This window comes from Acanthaster planci, linkage group LG16, assembly GCF_054643075.1.
Source record: "Acanthaster planci isolate LZ-2023a linkage group LG16, COTS_SCS, whole genome shotgun sequence".
NCBI classification, from domain to species: Eukaryota; Metazoa; Echinodermata; class Asteroidea; order Valvatida; family Acanthasteridae; genus Acanthaster; species Acanthaster planci.
Window position 1 is genome coordinate 3,252,525 of NC_141792.1, and position 22,543 is coordinate 3,275,067.

Below are 22,543 nucleotides of genomic sequence, written 5' to 3' on the forward strand. Positions count from 1 at the left end.
CAGCTGAAACTTTTCCAAAGTCCACATTCATCACAAAATGACATTTGGGGCATGTATGGCTTACCTTTTCGACATTTGGCAAAATGGTTGTGACAGGAGTCCTCCCCGGCCCCGGCCCCACACACTCCCTGGATGCGTGGTATGCTCGACCAAATTACCCGCCCCACGCTGGTATCCTGCCGATTACCGGACGATCGACTGTCTAGTATATCGACAGAGAGCAAGGACGGACGCGCGCTGAGCTGGCTGGGCGCAGCTACGGCACACTAGTGTACATGTACATTTCATATGTACTAGCTCCACATTGCTGGAATCGCGTGACAGGTCTTGCAGGTGGGTACGAAATTTGGAGTCAGACCTCAGCTTACTGAATTTTTAATTTTTTAAAATGTAGCATGTAACTGTGTTGTTTGTAGTGTACATGTACGTGGAAATGTGAAAAATTACCTAGGACGAGATTTCTGTGATATATTCCGTGCCGATGTAGACGTAATGTGGACATTGCACGTGATCATGACATGCACTTGACAGGTCGATCTAGCTGCAGACCCTGACTACGGTACCTGACCAGTGGCATGGCACAGGCGTAGCCTTGGCCAACCACCACGACCACTCAGCACATTGTGCAACAAGATCGATGGCTTGATCTTGTTCATTTTGTATAAATGGGGATTTGTGCATTTTGTGAATAACATGACCAAGGACATGAAGGATAACGCCTTTTTTCTCACTCACGTTTAGCAGAGTTGCTGCCTCGAGTCATTTGTCTTGGAGTTGAGTCGCTATGTTTATGAATGGACTCAATGACTTTTGACTTACTTGACTTTGACTTGCATATAATCTATTACCATCGCAACCTTTATTAAAACATATTAACACGTTAAGAGAACAACATTTAGGTAAAGGGTGAAGCATACATTTGCTTTTGTACCCTAACTTATTGACAGAGACATACATATTATAACATAGGACAATACAAGACATGAACATGTTTTTGGCAATGATACACATACATGTACAGAAATGACTAGATACTAACCCGTGAAACCTGGTCTGCTATTTTTCTCAAGACTCTTAGAGGGTTCATGCTTGGACTCTGTTTCTGCATCAATTGAAAAAGGAAATCCCAAACACAATGATAAAATTGGAAAATGAATAGCATAAAGGGGTCGGATTCGAACCAGGGTCTATAGATCTGTAGTTCAAATCACTACCAACTAAGCTATCGAAGCGACGTAATGGATTCACGTTTTTTAAATGTCTTAAATGGTGTATTGCATTGTCCCCTCTTCATGAATCATTTGTCACCCCAGCTACTGAAAAAAAGTAGCGCACCAGGTTTCACGGGCTAGTATTAAGTCGCTTCCTACATGTACGGACAAACACTGACTTGTGACTTGACTTGGACTTGCAAAAAATGACTTGCTGCCGCCTCTGATGTTTGGGTTTCGTCATGTTGCTGCAGCTGGCAAGCTGAGTGATACTTGGCCCCACTAGTGTGGCATGGACTCTCACTCCTGATCCATCCTCAGCCACACATCAGTATACGCGATTTCGTGTCGGCGTATTGAACATTTCAGCACACCCAGTTATCATCGTGGGCACAATTTGTTTTGCACACGAATATGATTCTTGACCGTTCCGCTTTCTAAAAACCATTTATTGAATGATTTCACTCGCGTAATTCAGGTATTTTCCAGTCTTTTTGCCTTTATCCATTCAATCTAACGGGCTCGCTCTCTCAGTCGCCATCTTCAAAATAAGGTTCTTGAGCATTACGTCACTTGACTCCTCATTGTCTCGACGGCTGTTGCATGGCAAGACATATGTAATACATGGACTGAGCAATAAGATACTACATGTACCAAAGGGCTCTTCCAAAACTTTGGCAGCAGTTTAGATGTCTTGATTTGGACAATTAAAGATCTACAATCGAAATATAAGTCGTGTAAATAATTGTAGTAAGAATGGATTGGCAGTGCTGTAAGCATAAGAAATAAATTTCCCACAGTTTGGGGAACACGGATCTTTAAACTTATTGTCATAGTTGTGTTAAATTTCTCAAAGATGATTTTTTTTTACTATCTAGAACACTTGGAAATGTGGAAAGTCCAAAGTTGTATTTTGACTATTAAAACGAATGTGCTTCATTTCGTGTACTGTACATCGGTAGCATTGAGGAAGGAATTAATACACCGTATTATTATTGTTAAAGAAATATGAGTCAAAGAAATCCCGCAGTAATCGCGTATGAGATACTAATGAGTTATAGCTTGTGTAATGAAATGAAACCAGTCTATCTAATGACCGTTGCAATCTCAGACTGAGCCATCCAATCCATTATACCCAGAATTGTGTTGAAATGTTGTCATAGAAACACGTAGTTGTAAATACATGTACGGTATGTAAAGATTCATTTGTAGCTGTAAATGTGTTATGTTACATGTAATACATGTACACGTATTTAAAAAGGATTGGGGTTAATGTAAGTTTTGTGCAATTTCAAACTGCTTGTCTACAGCGTGTTCTGCCTGCTGGTCTTTAAGGAAGAAAACAGATGGGTAGATGAAACGATGTGTTGTTTAGCTGACCGCATCATCAAAACTTGCAATAAAATCTTGTTGGAGTGTGCTTGCGGGTCATGCCAGGCATTGCAAAGAATATACTCTCTCAGTTAGGAATAGGAAAGTACAAAAACGAAAACAAAACCAACAAAAAAGAAAAAGGTGTAATTAAAATGAATGTTGAAACTTGTGTAAGAATCATTGAGCATTTGATTTGAAATTAGTGTGGAAACGAAGAGATATCTGACTTCTGCTTCCCAGTCATTTTTCCCCCTTACATACCAGTAGATGTACATGACATGATGTCATTACCGAGAGCAAAAGTATAATTTACAAAGTGTTCAAACTTTGACATGGCTATCAAAATGCCAAACAGTACCGGTACGTTTAACTACAGCAACATGTACATGAGTGCATGTACAGTAATACTGTCAATAGAAATAAAATGCAACGCTGTTTAAAACTAATGGGGCAAAGGTATACACAATTTATACCTTGAGACAGAACCTCAAGCTGACCAGGACTGATGTTTCTGCAAACATTGGCTTCCTTTGTACATGTACTGTACATGTACATGTACAATAGGCAATGTTACAGAAGTCTTCAGGGCATTACTGGCTTGACGGAGAGCACAAGACTATCGGAGGAGTACCTATAGAGGCCTGCTTGAGTAGTTTATTGGCTTTTGAAATCACGCAGTAAGATCATTTTGTGCATGTCCTACTGTATACGCAGCACGTACTTTCAGTTTTCATGCACTCAGCACGCGCGCTCAGTTTTCATGCACTTGAAGAAACCTTGAGGAAATATTCATTCTTATGAGTGTCTTTTTAAGCTTTAGTTTTATTGGATTCCTTGACTGGTCATCCTCATTTTGTTCCAGGAAACCTCCCCCAAATCAGTGCCCTAGTCGAGTCCACCACAGACATTTTCACAAATTTGCATTTGTTCCTACATACATGTAAGTCAAGCCACCAGTCCTTTCACAGACCATCATGAGTAACAGGGTGAACTACATGTAATGATGTATGACAAAGGAATGCCCTGGTCACAGTTCATTTGAATAGCTTAATGACTCGGCTGAAGACTGAATGACTCTTGATGGACTTGTGGTGGACTCCGAGGGACTTCACTTGTGATGGACTGGACCACAGGATTGCACCAAATTACCCTTAAAGCTGCTTTTCGGAGAGGGGTTAACCTTGTATTGACCCAGCCCAGTCAGATATTCCATACGAGAGGTGCACTAAATGTTGATTTAGATAGGAGAAAGTAAACAACATTTTCATACAAAAGCTGAGCAAAATTCCAGCAATTTTGAGTGCTGAAATACCAGTACTTTTAATGTTGAGGTACATGTACATCTGCTTTGAATGACATAATTACTCTTACATATGTACATCATAATATGGATATAATCAAAGAATAAAAACAAACACCACCAAAAAACAATGCATTGCATGAGTCCTTTAAACACAGGAAATTTACTTGTTAATTTGCAACACTCTGTTTCAGTGGTTTAATTTGCATAGTGCAGATTTTACTTACCAAAAGCCGTTAGGGTTAACGGCTTTTGGTGCCGTTAACCCTAACACTCCTCAGTCCTCCAACAGGTGAAGGATTGGGGAGGGTTAGGGTTAACGGTTAAGGTTGCATTCATGGTGAATGAGAGAGGAGATATTTTTTGCATACAATGTAACCTACTCTTACACCCTTTGGGCACCAGAGTGTGCAGAAAATATCCCCTGCGGTTCATGTTTGATTTGCCTGAAAATGTGAATTCAACTTTTACTGAAGACTGAAATTCTGGACTTACCGCAGCACTTTTTATTGCATTGGGGGTTTTGATAACCGCATGGCATTGCAAAAACCCCTAAACCATTTTTTTGCCAGATGGTGGGAATCCTCAGCCCTTCATAATTCTTAAACTGCCTGTCAAAAAATTGGATGTTGCCTCATCAGTCCTTCCAAATCTGTCATATTTCAAATTGGTTTGTTGGAGGCGCAACCACTAGACATTGTACATGGTGTCTCAATTCTTCCAAATTCTGCTGCAGTTCCCGGCACTTCCTGCAGTATGTACATGTGCATAGGTTGAGGCAGTGCAAATGGTACCTTGGAGCAGTGGGGATAATGTCACATAGGTAATTCCAGAAATTAAGGGTGCAGAAGTGTGACTTTTTGTGTCCCTGTAACATCTGACCTTTGTTATTTGACATGGAAATATCGCCGGAATTGATATCAAACTTTTCGTATATTTTTGGCAGGTATTTTGCATTAATTCATCACTCTTGGAAAGTAGAAAATGTAATCTGAACTTACTAAATCATATGTCAGATGTAACTGGGACGTGAAAAAAAATGGACCCCTAATTTCTGGAATTATATACCCCCACACATTTATGCATGGCTGAGCATAACAACAAAAGGTCTGACCCAAGATCTTAACAATAACAGAGTGCATCCTTTGCCATCAGCTAGCTTTTTGGCTAAATGTATATCAGCCTCAATCCTCCAAAAATCTTCCAAAACTGCCCATAAGATTTTGGAGGTTCGAGGATGTTGAGGGCCCCAAAACTGTCCTCAATTCTCCAATGGTCGAAAGATCGGAAACCTCTGATGGTCAGCCATAAATTACCACGGCCCTGGTTGACAGAAAATGTGAATAGATGTATACCGCAGCTCAGAAAGAGAAGGGTGTACACATGTGTAGTACCGGTATGTGCTCTTTTGATACATGTACTGGTATCTACCTTGTTTGCTGGTGCTGATATCTACATGTAGTCAACACAAAAACACCCTCTGTGTGAAGCAATGACTCACAGAGTAAACAATGATCGATCAGCAGATTAATAAGCCACTTGCGAGTTGAATTTGAATAAAATCTGGTAAAGTGTGTTATCTGATTGCACAGAAACGTAACAATTTGAATTTCCCAGACTGAAGACACTGTTACTATACCTCATGATTTGGGGCATGCTTTTGCTTAGTGACCACCATCTCTGGAATGGACTGGCTCCTTTGTGCCGTTCTTATCCATTGAGGACAGTGTACCAGTATTGTTGCAAGGTGCCTCTTCTGTAATTAAGCAAAAGCTTGCCCCGAATCAAGAGGTACAGCAACAGTGGTTTTAGTATGGAGAATTAAGGTTATGTCCGCGTGTATTTAAAGAACTCAGTGTACCAGATTTTATTCAAATTGAACTCGCAAATGGCTTATGAAACAAGACCCATGGGGCTTTGTGTTTGTGACCTTTACATGCATACATGTAGATGATGCAGATACGGTTTGTGTACACTACAATAAGCCAACCATCCTGGCACATTAAGGGCAAAATGTAAAAGAAAAAGAAAATCACACCAAAGATGCTTGTTTTATTTTGATAGATTTCTTACATGTACAATATACATGTTAGGCCAGCAAGTATTTGTTTATTTGCTTTGAATGATTAATCAGTGACAAACCGCTACATTCAAAATTTCCTCTTGAAAGTGGATTTAGTCTTATTTTTTTCAGTTGTTTATAAAATTGCCCCTGTGTTCCAAATGTGGAAATACTCTCATATATTGCATCTACATTGTACCTCAGTGTAAACTGAGTGGGCCAGACACTTGGAAATGTCAGAAGTCAATCTGACGTCCGTAAGGGTCTTGAATCGAGGAGCTCTGGTTCCACATATGGTGCAGCCTGGCCCCAACAACAACTAGATAAACACTGTCAAATGAGAGGTACAGGGAACTACATGTAGTGGCATTATATAGTGGGGGAGGGGACAAAGTTAAATTTCCCCCCCCCCAAAAAAAGGGACCCTCTTGTTGTTTTCATCTTTAAAAAAGTTTGCCCCCCTGAGAGATCTGGTGGTATCATTTCTACCCATAGGATCAATTCTTTCTCCAAATGCCCCAAACAAAACCATTGGCAATGTGTGTGTGGGTGGGGCTGTGTGAGTGTGTGAGGGGGAGGTTGGCACTTGCCCCTACCTCCCATATATTGTATATATCTCTGTAAAGGACCTGTGACTGTAATGTGCAAAAATTGTCACAAAGATATGGTTTATGCAAATACATGTAATTAATGTGTACATGTACAGCGTGTCTACATGTATCTACACAAATTTGTCGTGCACACTTGCAGCCTGAAAAAATCAATTTCAACAAAATGTAAAAAAAAAACCAAAAACCAACTAACAAAAAAAGAAACCCCCAAAAACGCTGTGCTGTGCCCCCCTCAAAAAAACTTGGGTGTCACTAAATGTACATGTACAATGTATCCATGGACCAGCACTGTACACATGGTACATGAACATGCACAAGTATTGTATATGTACCGGTATGCATATTGCATGTTACGTGTAATGTCCCTAGTACGTGTATAGGCCAGTAATATTCACGCATCTGTTCCATGCAGTATTGTGTAATCACACATTGATGCAGATGATCTGCTGTATGCACAGTCAGAAGAGACAAGTGAATCATCCTTATCTTGAAGAGTGGTTTCCGGTCATTTCTTAGAAAATTGTAGTCATCATTCATAAATCATTTGTGCATAAATGAATGCACCTTGATAAGTCAGGGAACAGAAGATCATAAGCACATGTACATGTACATTGCAGTACATAGTGTATACACTGGATATTTATTTGAAGATGGACGGATACCCTACCAGTATGTACGAGTACTGTATGTAGTATAGGGCATGGGGACTAATGGGTTTTTAGCATGGTAAAATATTCATTAATTGCTAAAATTTCCTTTTGTACTGTACATCTGTCCAATTTGCCCATTGTACATTGTAAGAAGCGGTGCGTGTTTGCTTTTATGTACATGTACATCGTGTTCATGTAGGTGTTTATGACTTTGAACTTTTAGGCAAACCAGTCCAGTAATGTTTGTTGCAGGGGTGCTTTAATAAAGACCCTAGTGAACGACAGTCACACGTACATGTAGTTTGTAATGGTTTGCTACATGTTATACACATGTGCAACATACATGTACATGTATGAGTGTGATCGTGAATTAATGTCGATCTCAAAAGTTGTTTGAAAAAAGAAAAAATATTGGCAACGGTGAGTCAAGCTTCCATTTTTGGCTTTTTTTTTTTTTGTCACCCCTGTGAAATACATGTACGTTTGCCGTCTTAATGTTTTGCAACTTTCAATGAAAGAAAGTTGATGTGGATTGTACGAGTGCATGAACAGTGCAAATCCCAACAACTAACAGCTCATGTCATTGTCTATGCAGGCCACTCTATCATTGTGCTTCCTGATACTTAACATTAATCAACAGATGCCGCACCTTTACAATCTCACTTTTGATGACTGAGTTTGTGCCTCTGGTGGGCAATTTATTGTCCTGAAATGAAATTGTACCGATACAAAGCTGTCAAAATGTCTAAAGCCGCCAAACTGTGTGCCAAGTTGTTTGTTTCAACACTGACTGAATTTCCTTTTTTTATGTGTCTTTTTCCCTCCTCAGGTAAAAAAAAAACAGTGAAGGGCAAAATGTAGCAAAAATGACATGGTTATAACACGATCCCTGGCACAGAACTGTGACCGTGATAATGATAATTTCTCTTTGTCGATGTGAACTAGCCGTGGGCAGCCAACCATATGTGATGTAAAAAAAAAAAGGAGCATTAAGAGGAAGCTCAACAAAGAATCAAATCAAGCCATTTTTTTTTATCCTGACAAGTGTCGTGGAAAGGAAGGGAAGGCGAGAAGACAGGAAATAAAGCTCGGGGGTTTGAGGGCTATCTGCCATCAGAGGTGGCTTGCTGTGACTGTGCTGAGCCCCAGCCTGAGTTTGGCATTTCCACCGACCGACGGGAGGGATGGGGCCCCACTGATGACGCACTTGCCCTCTCCACGCTGGCTCAGAATATTCACATCCCAGCCAGCAACAGCTGAGCATATGTACGGACAGGAGGCACACACGTACAGGCACACATTCACTCACCGGGCAGAAGGGGGGCTGCGCCAGGAAAATACAGACGGGCCCTCAACCATCTGCTTATGAATGCGGCCGGAGATGCGGGGAGTACATATTACACGTACATTTCAGAAGCATATTGTGGCATCATGGTGTGGCCTCCGACCATGAGATCTGCGTTTGTGGCCAGGAATCTCCTCCCCTCCGAGGATGTTTTTAGGACTTGCTTTCAGTGAGAACAAAACAACAGCAGCTGTGATTCCTGTGATGGCAGCCGTCGAGGGAAAGCCTCAGCAAGAACTTTGACGAACTGCATCGCAGCCAACCAGCTGTCCGTGAAAAAAATTAGAAAATTTAAAGGTTTTTTTTTTAAGCATTTGTCGGATACCAATTACAAGGTAAACAGCTGCCAAGATGTCATCGGTTAAAGTAGCAGTTCGTGTCCGTCCATTCAACTCGCGAGAGATTTCCCGAAGTGCTGAATGTGTCATCAGCATGTCAGGAAAAACAACAAGTAAGTCCCATCTCCTTCATTTGAATATTTTAATATTCAATGTACATGTCTGAAATTGCAGACATTTGTTTTACATGTACGTTAACATACCGGTATATACCGGGAACCTTTCTGTTTTGTCAGGAGAGGCCAATTATACATGTACAAAAATACAGTAATATGTTATTTTCTCTTACTAATCCATGAACATCCTACATGTAAAAGCTGAACACAATATGGCACATAGTCTGTACAGGGAACTTAAGTTCCTTCTGGGGTTGCATACTGGAAAAGTCCTCTGATTTTGCTTTTACCAACCATTGAGAACATGCCTGTGTGTGGAAAGTTGTCGAAAATCTTATTATCACAGATATACTGTAATATCTCCTTTTTCTTACTGTATCGTGGTACATCATAGATGTGAACATCTGCCAACCCCTTCCATGTCCCTTAGTGGGATTGATCCAACTTGTTGCAATGTACATTACATGTATATAAACTATGGGGGGGGGAGAAATGCAGCTGTCATAAAGCTGGCATACCGATAAATGTGGTATGTACATGGTACCAGTGAAAAAAATGAATTTAAACATACCGGTACACTACACTGTACATGTATGGGGACCAGTACCTGTACGGTACACTGCACAATGTACATTTTCACGGTCCGTATTCATACTGAAAATCAAAATCAAACAAGCTTTACCCTTTTGCTCCGTGTGAGGTTTCCGTACATATACACCATGGTACATGTACATGTACAATTCATATACATGGACCGGTATATACGGTGATTAAAATTCATTTCTTGAATGTTTTTAAATTGCAAAAGAAAAATTTGCATTACATACATGTGTACATGCATGTACATGTACCTGTACATAGCCAGCACAGCACCCACTTCCATTGTAAAGTTTAAATTTTCACAATTTATTTTTCCTTAATCCAAACTGCATTAAAAGAACATCATTCCATTTATTAGTGGTGTAGATCTGATTCATCACTGGCATTTCCATCCAGAATTCCTTCTGCTGGCCCAGTGTCATATTTTATTCTCACAGACTGGGTGGAAAAAACACCCCTGAACTCAAGGATCCCACTTGGCTGCGCAGAAATATTTTAAGAACTGGAGGCCTCTTCCAAACAACGTCAATGTGACGAAATGCTTAATTTATAGTACTCCACAATCCACCCACAAGTGTATTTTTTTCCCTCCTGTGTGGCTACATGTACATTGTACATGGCTTGTAAACGTTTAGTGAGGAGGCCAGGAATGTTCCATTTTTGGGGTGGTTCCATTCCTTCTCCACAGGTGACTGAGAAATGGCATGCGAGGTGGAAAAATGTGTGAGGATGACGGCAGGGGCTGGGTCCCTGCTGCATGCCCCCCCCTCTCCCAGTCTCTTGTCATTTCACTTGAATGGTATTAATTTATTGACCTGTCATTACTAATCAGGATGGGGCAAGGTGACTACAGTTAGGTTGTGCTGTAACCCTGGCCCCATGTACATGTATGTGTACAATGTACCTGTTCATACATGTACATGTACATTTACTGTACATGTGGACTTCACCACAAACATGTACATGTATCTGTACATGTACTGTACACACATACGGTACATGTACATGTATACTTGTACATGTACATATGTACAGTACATGTACATACATGTAGGCTCGCTGTACATGTACATGTACCGGTAAATTTACATACAAGTGTACATGTACATGTATATATATTTGAAAATGAATTTTTATTACATGTAGTGCAAAGGTACAGTGTACATGTACATGTATGTTATACCGTATGCAAGAATAATTGATGAGTTGACAGATTGAATGTTCTATTCCATGAGGTCAAGCCTAGTGGAATGAATAAAATGATTCTTTCCGCTGCATGAATGTGGAACAAATCGTCCATTATTCCGTTCACAAGTCCCCGTTTCCCTTATCCAGTCCAACATAAAATTATGACGGAAATCATCACTATCTGAATAAGGTCAGGCTTCAACAGATCTACAATACATGTCAATGTACCCGTACAATACGTGTTCGTGGGTGTCTTGCAAATATTGCTCTTATTGTTTGACATTACATAAATCTGCATGTACTTTTTTTCTTTATATCACAAGCATTGGCATTTATGAGTTCAGAAATATCTCTTAATCAGTAAAAATGACTGTTGCTTTGTTTGTGTTTATCAGTAACAGTCACCTACCGGTACCTGCATCTACTATGCACAGTGCTGGCTAATTTTCCTGGAAAAGAATACTGAGCCTCAGGCATGTGCAGTGTGAAATAACACCTTCAGCAAGTGGTTGACAACTAATCAAGGCCTGATACAGTTGTGCAAAGCATTTCAAGTGATCTGAATAATGATCTGGGTTATTTATGTCCCAGCTCAAGAACAAAAGGTCATTCATGACATACATGTAGTCTACCCTCTTGGCAGGTTTTTTTTTCCTACATGTAAATGTCACTTTTGAAGGAGCAGTGGATGGAATTACACTCCCTGTCAGGGAATGTGGCCACTGCTCAAGCCATGTGTGCCACTGCCTTCTAACCGCGGCTCTGATCAGACAGAAAGAAGAAATGTTGGCAAAAGATGGAATTTTCAAACACACTCTATATGGTAGAGAAGAGTAAATGTACAGTATGTACGTGTACTGTACATGAGTACATGTATGTACCGGTACATGTACATGTATATATGTGCGTACTCGTACCATATTGACCACTTTGAGTAGTGTACATGTACATGTAGTAAAAGTAAAACTAGCCTCCCGAGGCAAAGCAGTACTTTGTTTTATAACATCTCTCTCAAAAATTCTGCTTCATTTGAGTGAAAGATGAATAATTTGGCCTTAAACATTTATAACTATGGAACTGCACAGGCATTTACATGAACTGGTATACATGTACGGTACATGTACTTTTGTACAGATCTACGGTACTTACTGATACCGTACAGTACATGCAGTAGCACCATTAATATCTACAGTGTATATGAAGCACTTGATTACTTAATTACTTACATATTCAGTTGCATGGTAACTCAAAAGAAATGATTCTAGGTTCCCTTCAGCTGACATGAGAACGTCTCAAGCCCTTCCTGCATGAATTTTTTTTCAGAATAATACATGCACATGTATAAAAGTGGATGACTTGCATCAATTTGTAATTTAGAAAATCCACATTCATTCCCTTTTTAAGACATGTTTGAGGATCTAGAGGCCATCGCTTGTTTGGTTGCTGTTTGTTTTTTAAACCTTAAGTGACAATCAGCAAGCCCCCCCCACCAAAAAAATGGCCAGTTTGTCAAAACAATAATTTGAAAGGGAACAATTAATCTGTCAAAAAATAATTTGGGGCCTCATAGGGTACATGTACTTTATGAACAATCATGCACACTGTACTTATATTTTGTGTTAGTTTGTGGTACCGTACACATGTACATGTGCAGTGCTTAATGTGAACCTGTGCAGTGACGATGGAAGAACTGTCTGGTATTATCTGTCTTCTTGATAAAGATGTCAGTTGGAGCATCTATAGGCCTACATGTACAATAGTCACTCCGGTACCAGTAGGTGCCTTGGGAAATTTAGTGCACATGTTCATGTACCGGTGGCACCATGCCATGCCACAAGATAAAATTTATATGTAACTGCCAGGATAATCTGGCAAGGACAGGCTCAGACACTCTCTGGTATCCAGGGACCTGCAGAGAAAAAAAAAACCCAAAACAAATGTAGCACACTACGGGTATGCTATGCAGTGAGATCTTGACATCAGTTTGTTTCTGCTCTTAAGAATTTGTGAATTATTGTGGATGGTGCCAGTATGAAATCTTTGGTCATTCCTGTGCACAAAGGGCACATACACTGATACATGTACCAGTATGTAAAATATTTGTGGAATGTTCACCAAAACTTTATTTATTAGTTGGGGGGTTATTGTTGTTGTTGTTGTTAGATAATCATCCAGTAGATTTTTTTTTTGAGCAGGGATCGGGAGAGGCAATGCCTTGTAACCCATGAACCATAAACAGGCTATCCCAAAGAAAAAAGTCAGAAATGTACGGAATAAGGTTCCTTAAATTGAGAGTTACTGGAACAATAAAGGAGAGTGTCATGTACTGGTACATGTACATGAAGGCTTGCAAACAAGGAAAAAAATGAATCTGTCATGTGGTCATGATTTATTTTGCTGTTATTACATGTACGTGTATGTACATGTATGTAGGCCTATAATGAAGATCAATAAAATGTGGTAACTACACGTGTACATGTACCGGTACCAGTTTGTACATGTATGTACTGTATGTATACATGTACATGTACATGTTCATGCAGGCCCATGGTACATGTACCTTACATACATGACATATATGTGTACACATGTTTGTCAGAAAACTAAGTGCACATGTACTCTAATGGTTCATGTACCGGTATGGGTGTAGACGTGGCTTTCTGTCGAGAAGTAAATTTAACACCCTGATGTACACTACATGTACATGTACATGTGTGCATGAGGTCAGCCCAATTGATGTGGCTTTCTGTCGGGATGTAAATTTTACACCCTGATGCAGTATTGTACCGGTAGTCAAGTCACCAATGTCGAGTCCGAGTCTCAAGCCTCAAGTCTGAGTCATGAGTCACAAGTCATGAGTCAAATTGTTCAGCCAATTATTCTAAGTGTACATGTACATGTGTACCAAACCATGGAGGAACATCCGTGATCACAGTTGCAAGTTCATTGTGTGCTATATGTTTTGTTTACCCTGATTAATTACATACATGTACATTGCAAAAGCTATGGGTACTTCTTTGCTTATGAAAATCATCCACCATTTACATGAACATATAAACGTTAAATTCCAGTATCTTTGTTTATTTCTTTATTTAGGGAATGAAGTTCTGGGTTGGTTTTAAAGTACTTTTACATGTACATGTAAGACGGGCTCAGGAGAATGTGTGAGCCAAAGCTGAGGGTATTTAAAAACGTTTTACACTCATGCCCATTTTTACATGCGAGCCTGGCCATTTCACTAAAAGTATTCATATTCATATTCGGGACTGGTTTTGGAGACTATGAAGCTGAATGTACATGTCCGTACTCACTTGTAAATAATGCAGCGCATAGTCCGATTGCTGCTGCACAGTTTGTGGATACGGAATATGATGCATCTGGTCGTCAGTGGATATTTAGCCATACCGGTAATGGGCGAAGTGGAAAATGTGCAACGTGGCGACGCTTCACATACATGTATGCAAACCAGTGGTAGCACTGGTGCATACAAATTATTTTTTGATGGTATATACATGTGCACTGTACGGTAAATACATACATGTTTAATGAAAATACATGACTCGAGTCATGAGTCACCTAGCTCAAATCTGAGTCATCTTGGTGGAGTCTGAGTCTGAGTCATCCAATGTGACTCAAGTTGCGTCTGAGTCATAAAAATGTGACTTGAGTCGACTCAAGTCATACAACACTGCCCTTGTTTATGGTACAGTACACTACATGTACACTGTACATGTACCTGTATGTGTGCACGAGGTCAGCCCAACTGATGTGGCCTTCTGTCGGGATGCAACTTTTACACTTTGATACATACATGTACACATGTATGTTTATATGGCAGGTTCCTCAAAATATGGACCATCTGATTATGTTCAACTTTAGGGGTTCATTTTTCCTGAAGTGAACAGCAGTGAATTAATTTCCAATGTTTGATGTAATGAGGGAAGTCATGGCTGATACAAATGTATCTGGAACAATGATGACGGTGTCAACCTTTCAACTTACATTGTAATTGGAGTTAACTAATTAAAGTCTCGAACATTAGCAATTTTGAGGGACATGAACTCCCTGTTAAAATCTGAGCAAACAGAATTTACGGAGGAGTGATAATCCCTGAGGTTATTTTGCACAGATTTACATGTATATGTGGTGAAAGTGGATAATATTTACACATATTGAAACCGTAATCACAAAATTAAAAAGTACCTCTCACAATTAATCGGGTCCCGATCAGTCGGCAGTCGCGAATGTCATTCAATTCTGTCATTAGTGTAAAAAAAATCTACGGCAAAAAAAGCGAGTAAAATCCATATATCGATGTACAGCACAAGCTTTAAAAAAGAGTGCAAAAAAGCACCGCCAAACCATCATCCTTTTAAGACTGGACCGATCACATTTTCTTCAAGTATGTCCCGGAAAACCGCAGTCCAAAATACTGATCGTGGCGATTTTGCTGCTTCCATCAATCTCTCGCGGTGACGTTAGAGAGCCATTTCGCTGCGTCGTGGCCTGTTTGACCTTTGACATCAACCCAGATAGTACGCCCTCTTTTTTATTTGATTTTCATGAACCCCTCCATGGAATGGCGACGCTCGGTGATTTTTCTCTTCGGAACAATTTTTCTCAAAAGAGGGTTATCTCCAAAATAACCGGCAAAATGAAAATCGCGCATGGAATTTTCGAGCACTACATGTGACAGCATTTTCAGCATTCTCAAACATCATGTAGTTTCTGTCAAAATTATCGAGCGTGATCAAAATTCTGTCAAATAAAGCGTTCGCAACGAACGTTATTGTACTCATTATAAATTTTTGATGCAGCCAAACTTAAAGATAATTTTTGGTGGTCGAAGTATACAAGACCTGGCAAATATGTTGGTATAGTGAGAGTGATTATGAACGGTAAGAGAATGAAGAGAGCCAAACTTTTCTCATTTTCTGTCAATAAAAAATAATAAAATAATGTAAATAATATACTGAATTCTCCTTGTTGAGAGAAGTTTTGAAATCAAGTCCTCTGGTGTAAACACTTTGATGTAAAACTTTAAATGAATTCAACTCCAATTGATTTGCACTGGTAGCCAACCAAATGTCCACCATAAGTACATATTATGCCTAATTATCCCCATATAATCATTTTTATAAATCTGAAGGTGCTAATTTTTATTTTACATGATCAAAGTCACTCTTTTAGAAGTTTTGAAAGATGACAGCAGAGGTTGCTTTTTGGTCCATTTTATGAAGAACATGCCATATACTGTATTCTCAGTGCAGTCCAAGAGTACCAGTAGATTACAAAAAAAGTACATCAGATGCTGGAAGAATGACTTGGGACTTGACTTGTGGATTGATTTGGTACTTCACCTGTACAAAAATACCCTTGTAGCTTGGGACTTGTAGAAAAGTGAAGGTGTTACAACTCTGCCTTCATGCATTCTGACTACAGGTACATGTACATGTACATGTACATGTTGCTGTACATACAGTACGTACTACAGTGTACATGTAGACGCAGACAATAGCATGATGTACCAGACGTACGGTACATGTACAATGTACATGTATACAAGTAATACATGTACATGTATGTACAAGTAATACATGTACATGCATCGGTAACATATACACTGGTACATGTACATTTAGGATCAACTGTTTCCCATTAAAACCCTCCTATGCAAAGATACATTCTCAACATAGTTGTCCCATACCAGAAAGTTGAAATCAGTCAAGTGACAGTGAAACATCTGTACAGGGAGACATGGAAGGAAATTTTGACTGTTACAGCCAAAGGAAAGTTAATGCTTGCTGAGGTCAAGACACGTACCGGTACGCATTCAACGTGTACATGTACATACATGTATGTACAGCACTGTTAACTTGCGAGTACCGTATTGTACTGTATAGTACATGTACATGTTCGGAATACACATAACGTTTGCGGCATTTTTAAAACTGCAATGTGCTAGTATTTTACTACATTTCTGTAAAATACATGTACACTGTACACTTGACATGTTAAAATACACGTACCGTGTAATACATGTACATGTGTACATGTACATACACTTGCATGTAGTTCTAGTATTTAGTTACTGAATTCAGGGCTGTTTTCCAATACTCAACTTTGGCTCCGTCTCAGGCTTCAACTGATTTTTTACTACCTGACTTGGAAGCTGTAAGCGTACTACATGTAATTAGTCTAATAGTGCCACAAAACATCAAATAAGATGCAAGAGAGCAAAAACCTACAGTAATCCAATTTGATTTAAATGCTTCAAGCCCACAATCGAGGATTGGTTTTGGGGACGAAGCCTGAGACAGAGACGAAGTTGAGTATTGGAAAACGGCCCAGTGCTACTCTTCAGAATAGTACGGTACCAGACTACCAGTACATGTACTGTACATGTAGCTCCCTACATGTATGTATACATGTGTACTTGTACATGATATGTGTTGCAGAGCATCATCCTCAGTGCATTACATGTGTACACCTTGTATTGCCTTGAAATGCCCATCATGATTTGACAGACAGGCTGCAATTGATCATGCCAGTTTATTGTGACTAGCACATTCCATAGGCTAGACAGACTAACCTCTGGCATCCTCTGACCTAGTAACCCCAAATGAGGTCATCTTGGGACAATTGGGCCTACACACAGTGTACATGTGTACAGTGTATACAGGGAAAAACTCAATCAGTTGGCAGGGAGGAAATCTGTGGACTGACCATGGTTCAAACTACAGTACAAGCACATTGTACATGTACAATGTGGGTACATTGGTGTGGACGAGATGAAAGTTTTGTCCTAATAAATAGCAAATGCTGTATGTACACTGTACATATCAATGCTTATTGACCAGTGACAGTGATATTGTACCGGTACATGTACAATGTACATGTACATTGTACATGTACATTGTATGTAGCTTGTTGCCCAGCAATGATCTTCTGGGTGGGACTGGAAGGGCACATTCTGCCTAGTGAAGAGTACATGAGCATGTGCCTTGAAAACTTGGCCACTGAGCTTGCCACGTTCACTCATAAAGCTACATGTACTGTACTTTGTAAGAAACAAACAATACTGTACATGTATCTATGGGCTATTCCACGTCAAATCAAACACTCTTGGACATCAGTCTGAAATTCGGTATATGTGTAGTGTTTTACAGGTCGTTGAACTTTTGACCCTGCCAAAAGTTTCCATCCAAAATGTAACTTTGAATGCCCATGATCTAAAATCAGTCATTTTATTTGCAAATACCGGTATTTGAGTTTCCACATTTCAAGCATAATGAACTGTGAACTGTGCGTAAATGTCCCTTGAATGCCAAACAAGCATAAGTTTTGACTTTTAAACTACATGGATGTACATGTACATGTACGCGATGCAGATAGATGTACTAATTTTACAGGCAGAGGAAAATTACACTGTGTACATGTACTTTACATGTATGTACATGTACAGTAGGCCTATCTAGGACTAGTACCGGTACATAGGACTTTCTTTGTGGAAAATGTCAAAAAAGATTCACAAAGAAAAGCCAAATACATGTAGTACTGCTCAGCTCAGTTGGTAGAGTGATGGCACTGTCTTCCAGAGTTCCTGTGTTCAATCCCTCAACAATGTTTTGTCCTTGACTGTTAATGACGGTAGGAAAAGCATGAATGTGACCCCTGTTTTATCAGTACATGTACATAAATATTTAGATGCAGATTTGCAGTATACGTGTACATGTTTTTACATGGACGGAATTAAACACGCATCACTACCTATACATTGTACATGCACATGTACATGTACAGTATTTTAGACTGTGACACATCTGTGGTCTGACCTGTACATTGTAACTACACGGATTGCAAACCAATGAATTGTTGGCAGTTGTAATGTACCAATAGGTGAACATGTAGGTTAAGGTCAGCGATTGCAAATTGTTGGCAATTGTAATGTGCATGTAGGTTAAGGTCACAGCCTGATGTGTAATGAGATATTTCTGGACGGTCTGTGGTCACTATGTGATGTTCTCATCAATCATCAGACACAGGGAGTGATCAAAATTTTTCCATCTGTACATTACATACATACATACATACATACATACACATACATGTACATGTACGTGTATGTACATTTACCGGTACATGTACCCGGTAGCGTTAGTTTAACTTTAGTCTGGCACACATTCAAGCATACCGGTGGTAGATGTATACATGTACATGTGTGCGTATAGCTTGCTGGCGTACATGTACAGTACATGTACATATTGTGTGTACATGTACATGTGAATGATTAGGGCTCTGCTGCTGTAAACTTGTCACACATACAGTACTATACATGCATTTACACATGTACATGTATAAGCCGTGTTCCCATTGGACTTTTTTGGTTAGCCTACCACAACTTTCCTTTAGAATTATAAACTTAAATCCAATGGGAACACACTGCAAACTAACATCCCTGTCAACTTACTGCAATCGTGATGTAAAACTAACAGGTTAAAAAGGGTCGTGGAAGATTTACGTGCAGCCAGTAAGTTAGTAGGGGTGCAACAAAATCCAATGGGAAGAGTTCCCATGTCGACAAGGGGTTGTGTGCCCCTTTCTGCTGTTGACCATAATGCATATTATACAGGCCATGCATGTGTCTGCACACTTACGGTAGTTGCACATTTTATACATACACTGTACATGTACGTGCACATTACGTACAGTAATTACATGCTACAGGCACAGTGGTGTTTATAAATGTACTCACTTTATACATGTACATGTACCTTGACATGGCTATAAGTCTTCTACCGGTAGTTTTAATGTGATTTTTCCTACCCCCTAGGGAGTTAGTGTCAATTAATCCATATTACTCTATCTTTGAGCTACATGTGTCAATGGGGCCTCAAATGACTTGCTTTTAAAACTCGACCTTTTCCACTGTACATACTGATACATGGTACACGTACATGTTGTGCCAGGAAAAGACAAGCATTTGATAATTTCATCTTGGAACACATTTATCATCGCACTTGGTTTCAAAGATTCAACACTTATTAGTCATTGCTTTGTGCCTTCTGCCCTGATTGTACACGTACCTGCGCATGAATGATGAACCCTACTGCCTTCATCTGCAATTTGAAAGTACACTGTACATGTACACGTATGTGTAATAAAACAAAATTCATCATAAAACCTTACAGGCTTCATTAAAAAGGGAAGCCTTCCAACATCTCTCTTGGTGTGACCTGATGTGTCTTTGAAATGTCCAGGATTGTATGTAGCTACATGTACATGTATTCACATTTAAAATGCTACATGTATGTACAGTGTATACATGTACATGTACCAGTACAGTACATGTACATGGATGTACTGGCACTAATGCATGAATTGTATCGGCATTGGCACTGCTCCTTGGCGATGAAGCCTCTGTCGAAGCACATTATAACCGCAACAATCACATTATCATACCCTTGCTATTCTGCACATACAATGTACATGTACACTGTAGTGGGATTTCACCATCTACACTTGGTCATTATGCTCCGCCATGCCGATTTTCATCTTGACTGGCATTCGTCCGTGCATACAAATGGCTGCAGAGTAGTACATATGTACATGTACATCTACATGTAGGTACAGTGCATGTACATGTACATACATGTATGCCGGTACCTGCACCGTACATGTACGAGTACTTTACCGGTGGCTTGAGACCAGACTTGACATTGACATCATCCCAGGGTATATGTAAAATCATATTGAAATTGGAGGATTTGGGACTGTTGGGGCTATATTCTCTGGATATGAAGACAGTCTTTGGGTTTGCTTTGTCCCTAGAATGCTGTATAGTTCTAGAATAGAAGGAATTTCAAGGAAACTAACGTTTCCTAAAACTGTGTTTTTATTTCTACTGCCAATTTCACTTCTAAGAAATAATAAGGGAAGAACCATGTAGACTCATTAATTTACATGTAGTTGCAGCGAGCACTGTAATTGCAGGGAAAGCTTTCATCTAAAATGGCCACCTTGTGTTTGTACATACACTGTACATGTACATGTATACATGTACACGTACCTATTGGGTTTGACCTGGCCACTGAGAGATATTCTGAGAATTGCAAACATTTTTCAGTGACCATTGTACCCCTTGGCAGAATTTTCCAATATCTGCCACATTTCTGTGTGTGCTTTTGTCATACACCTGCCAACTTGAGATGGTGAGGAGTGATATCTTGTGCACCCAATTGGGACTGGGGGGGGTAGTCATGGCTTTTTGATGAACTTGTGGCATTTTCTCATAAAATGTCAGGTTTTGACAGGGGGAAAATCCAAGCTTGATCATTTATTGGAAAATGTTCACGCTCGTGGGCGTACATGTACATGTACATCTAACTTAATTTGACTATGGAAAGGGTTGGTGCGTTGACATTGCGAAACTGGCACATGTTGTAAAATGAGGCCAAAATAGCTGATGTACATGTACATTTACCGGTATTTGAACTTACATGTAGAGTTGGATAAAGCAGTTGTCTTAGGCTACTGCCAGAACCAGTATTAATTTTGATATCTTCTGAGGGTCTGTGCCATGTAACCCTCCCCCCCCCAGTACTCTACAGTTTTGATGCACGGACGCCCCTCCCTGCCTGCCACATACATTATAATAACCGTACATGTGCATTGTACACTGTGCTCCAAATGTACATGTATATGTACTGGCATTTCCTGAAATCACTTGTACATGTACACTTAACCGTACATGGTGTGTACATGTAGTATGGTGTACATGTACGTGTAGGTACATGTACATGTCGGGTACATGTACATGCACCTGACATGTACATGTAGGTACCGTACATGTGTACATGTACTAATATGTACAAGTGTACATGTGTCAATAAACAAACATACCGGTATATACTGTACATGTGTGTATGCACATGTACTTGCATATGTACCACAGTTACCGGGTACATGTACATGTGCACCACACACATGTCTGAATGGGCAGAAATGTTGTAGTTTAAAAGTGTATCACTTTCAACACATGATACAAGTGTACCACACTGGTACGCGATTAAAACTTTATCATTGCATGGCCAGGATCATCTGTTCCATTGATCTGTTGGAGATCAATGTGTGGAAATTAAGGTCAGCAGGTGGGTGAATTACCTTCCCCTTCAAAAGTCTCAGGTACCGATCTGTACATATGAGTACATGTACCGGCACATGTACATGTGCGTACAAATGTACATTGTACAATATAAATGTACAGGCCATGTACATGTACATGTATCGGTCCATGTACATGTATGTGTACATAGTATGCACATGTATGTGTACATAGTATGCACAGTGTACCGGTACATACGTTGTACATATCAAAAATTAACTTCAATTACATGTATCACCTTGCCCTGCAAAAGCCTGTCAACTTAATAAGGCTTTGCCTCTGTGTACCGGTACATGTCTGGGTACATACATGTACATGTATGTTTTTGCAGTTTGGCAAATTGTCAATCTGTGTTTCTGATTACTGGGTATAATGCTGTGCCTAATGCAGGAGAGATCAACTGCGTTGATTGATCATGGGACTTGACGTCTCTGTACATACATGTAGTCCATGTACTTCAGCAGACAGGAGGAAAGATTTTCCTTCAGTGCTTGAGATATTTAAATGATATGGATTTCCTGTGGGCTTACATGTACATGTACCGTACTATATGTACATACATGTACGGCAGTGTGCAGTGCATG

General features: G+C 39.8%; 1 protein-coding gene across 11 annotated transcripts in view; it reads left to right on the forward strand.

The window, feature by feature from the left end:
• Positions 1 to 215: 215 nt before the first annotated feature.
• Positions 216 to 22,543, forward strand: part of LOC110985244 (kinesin-like protein KIF1A) — a 103,059-nt gene continuing 80,731 nt past the window's right edge. For all 11 annotated transcript variants that reach the window (XM_022246128.2, XM_022246138.2, XM_022246139.2 and 8 more), the window contains exons 1-2: positions 216 to 333; positions 8,038 to 9,004. In XM_022246128.2, coding sequence (XP_022101820.2) covers positions 8,905 to 9,004 — 100 coding nt within the window. In that variant the 5' untranslated portion in view covers positions 216 to 333; positions 8,038 to 8,904. The remainder of the gene's footprint in view (positions 334 to 8,037; positions 9,005 to 22,543) is intronic.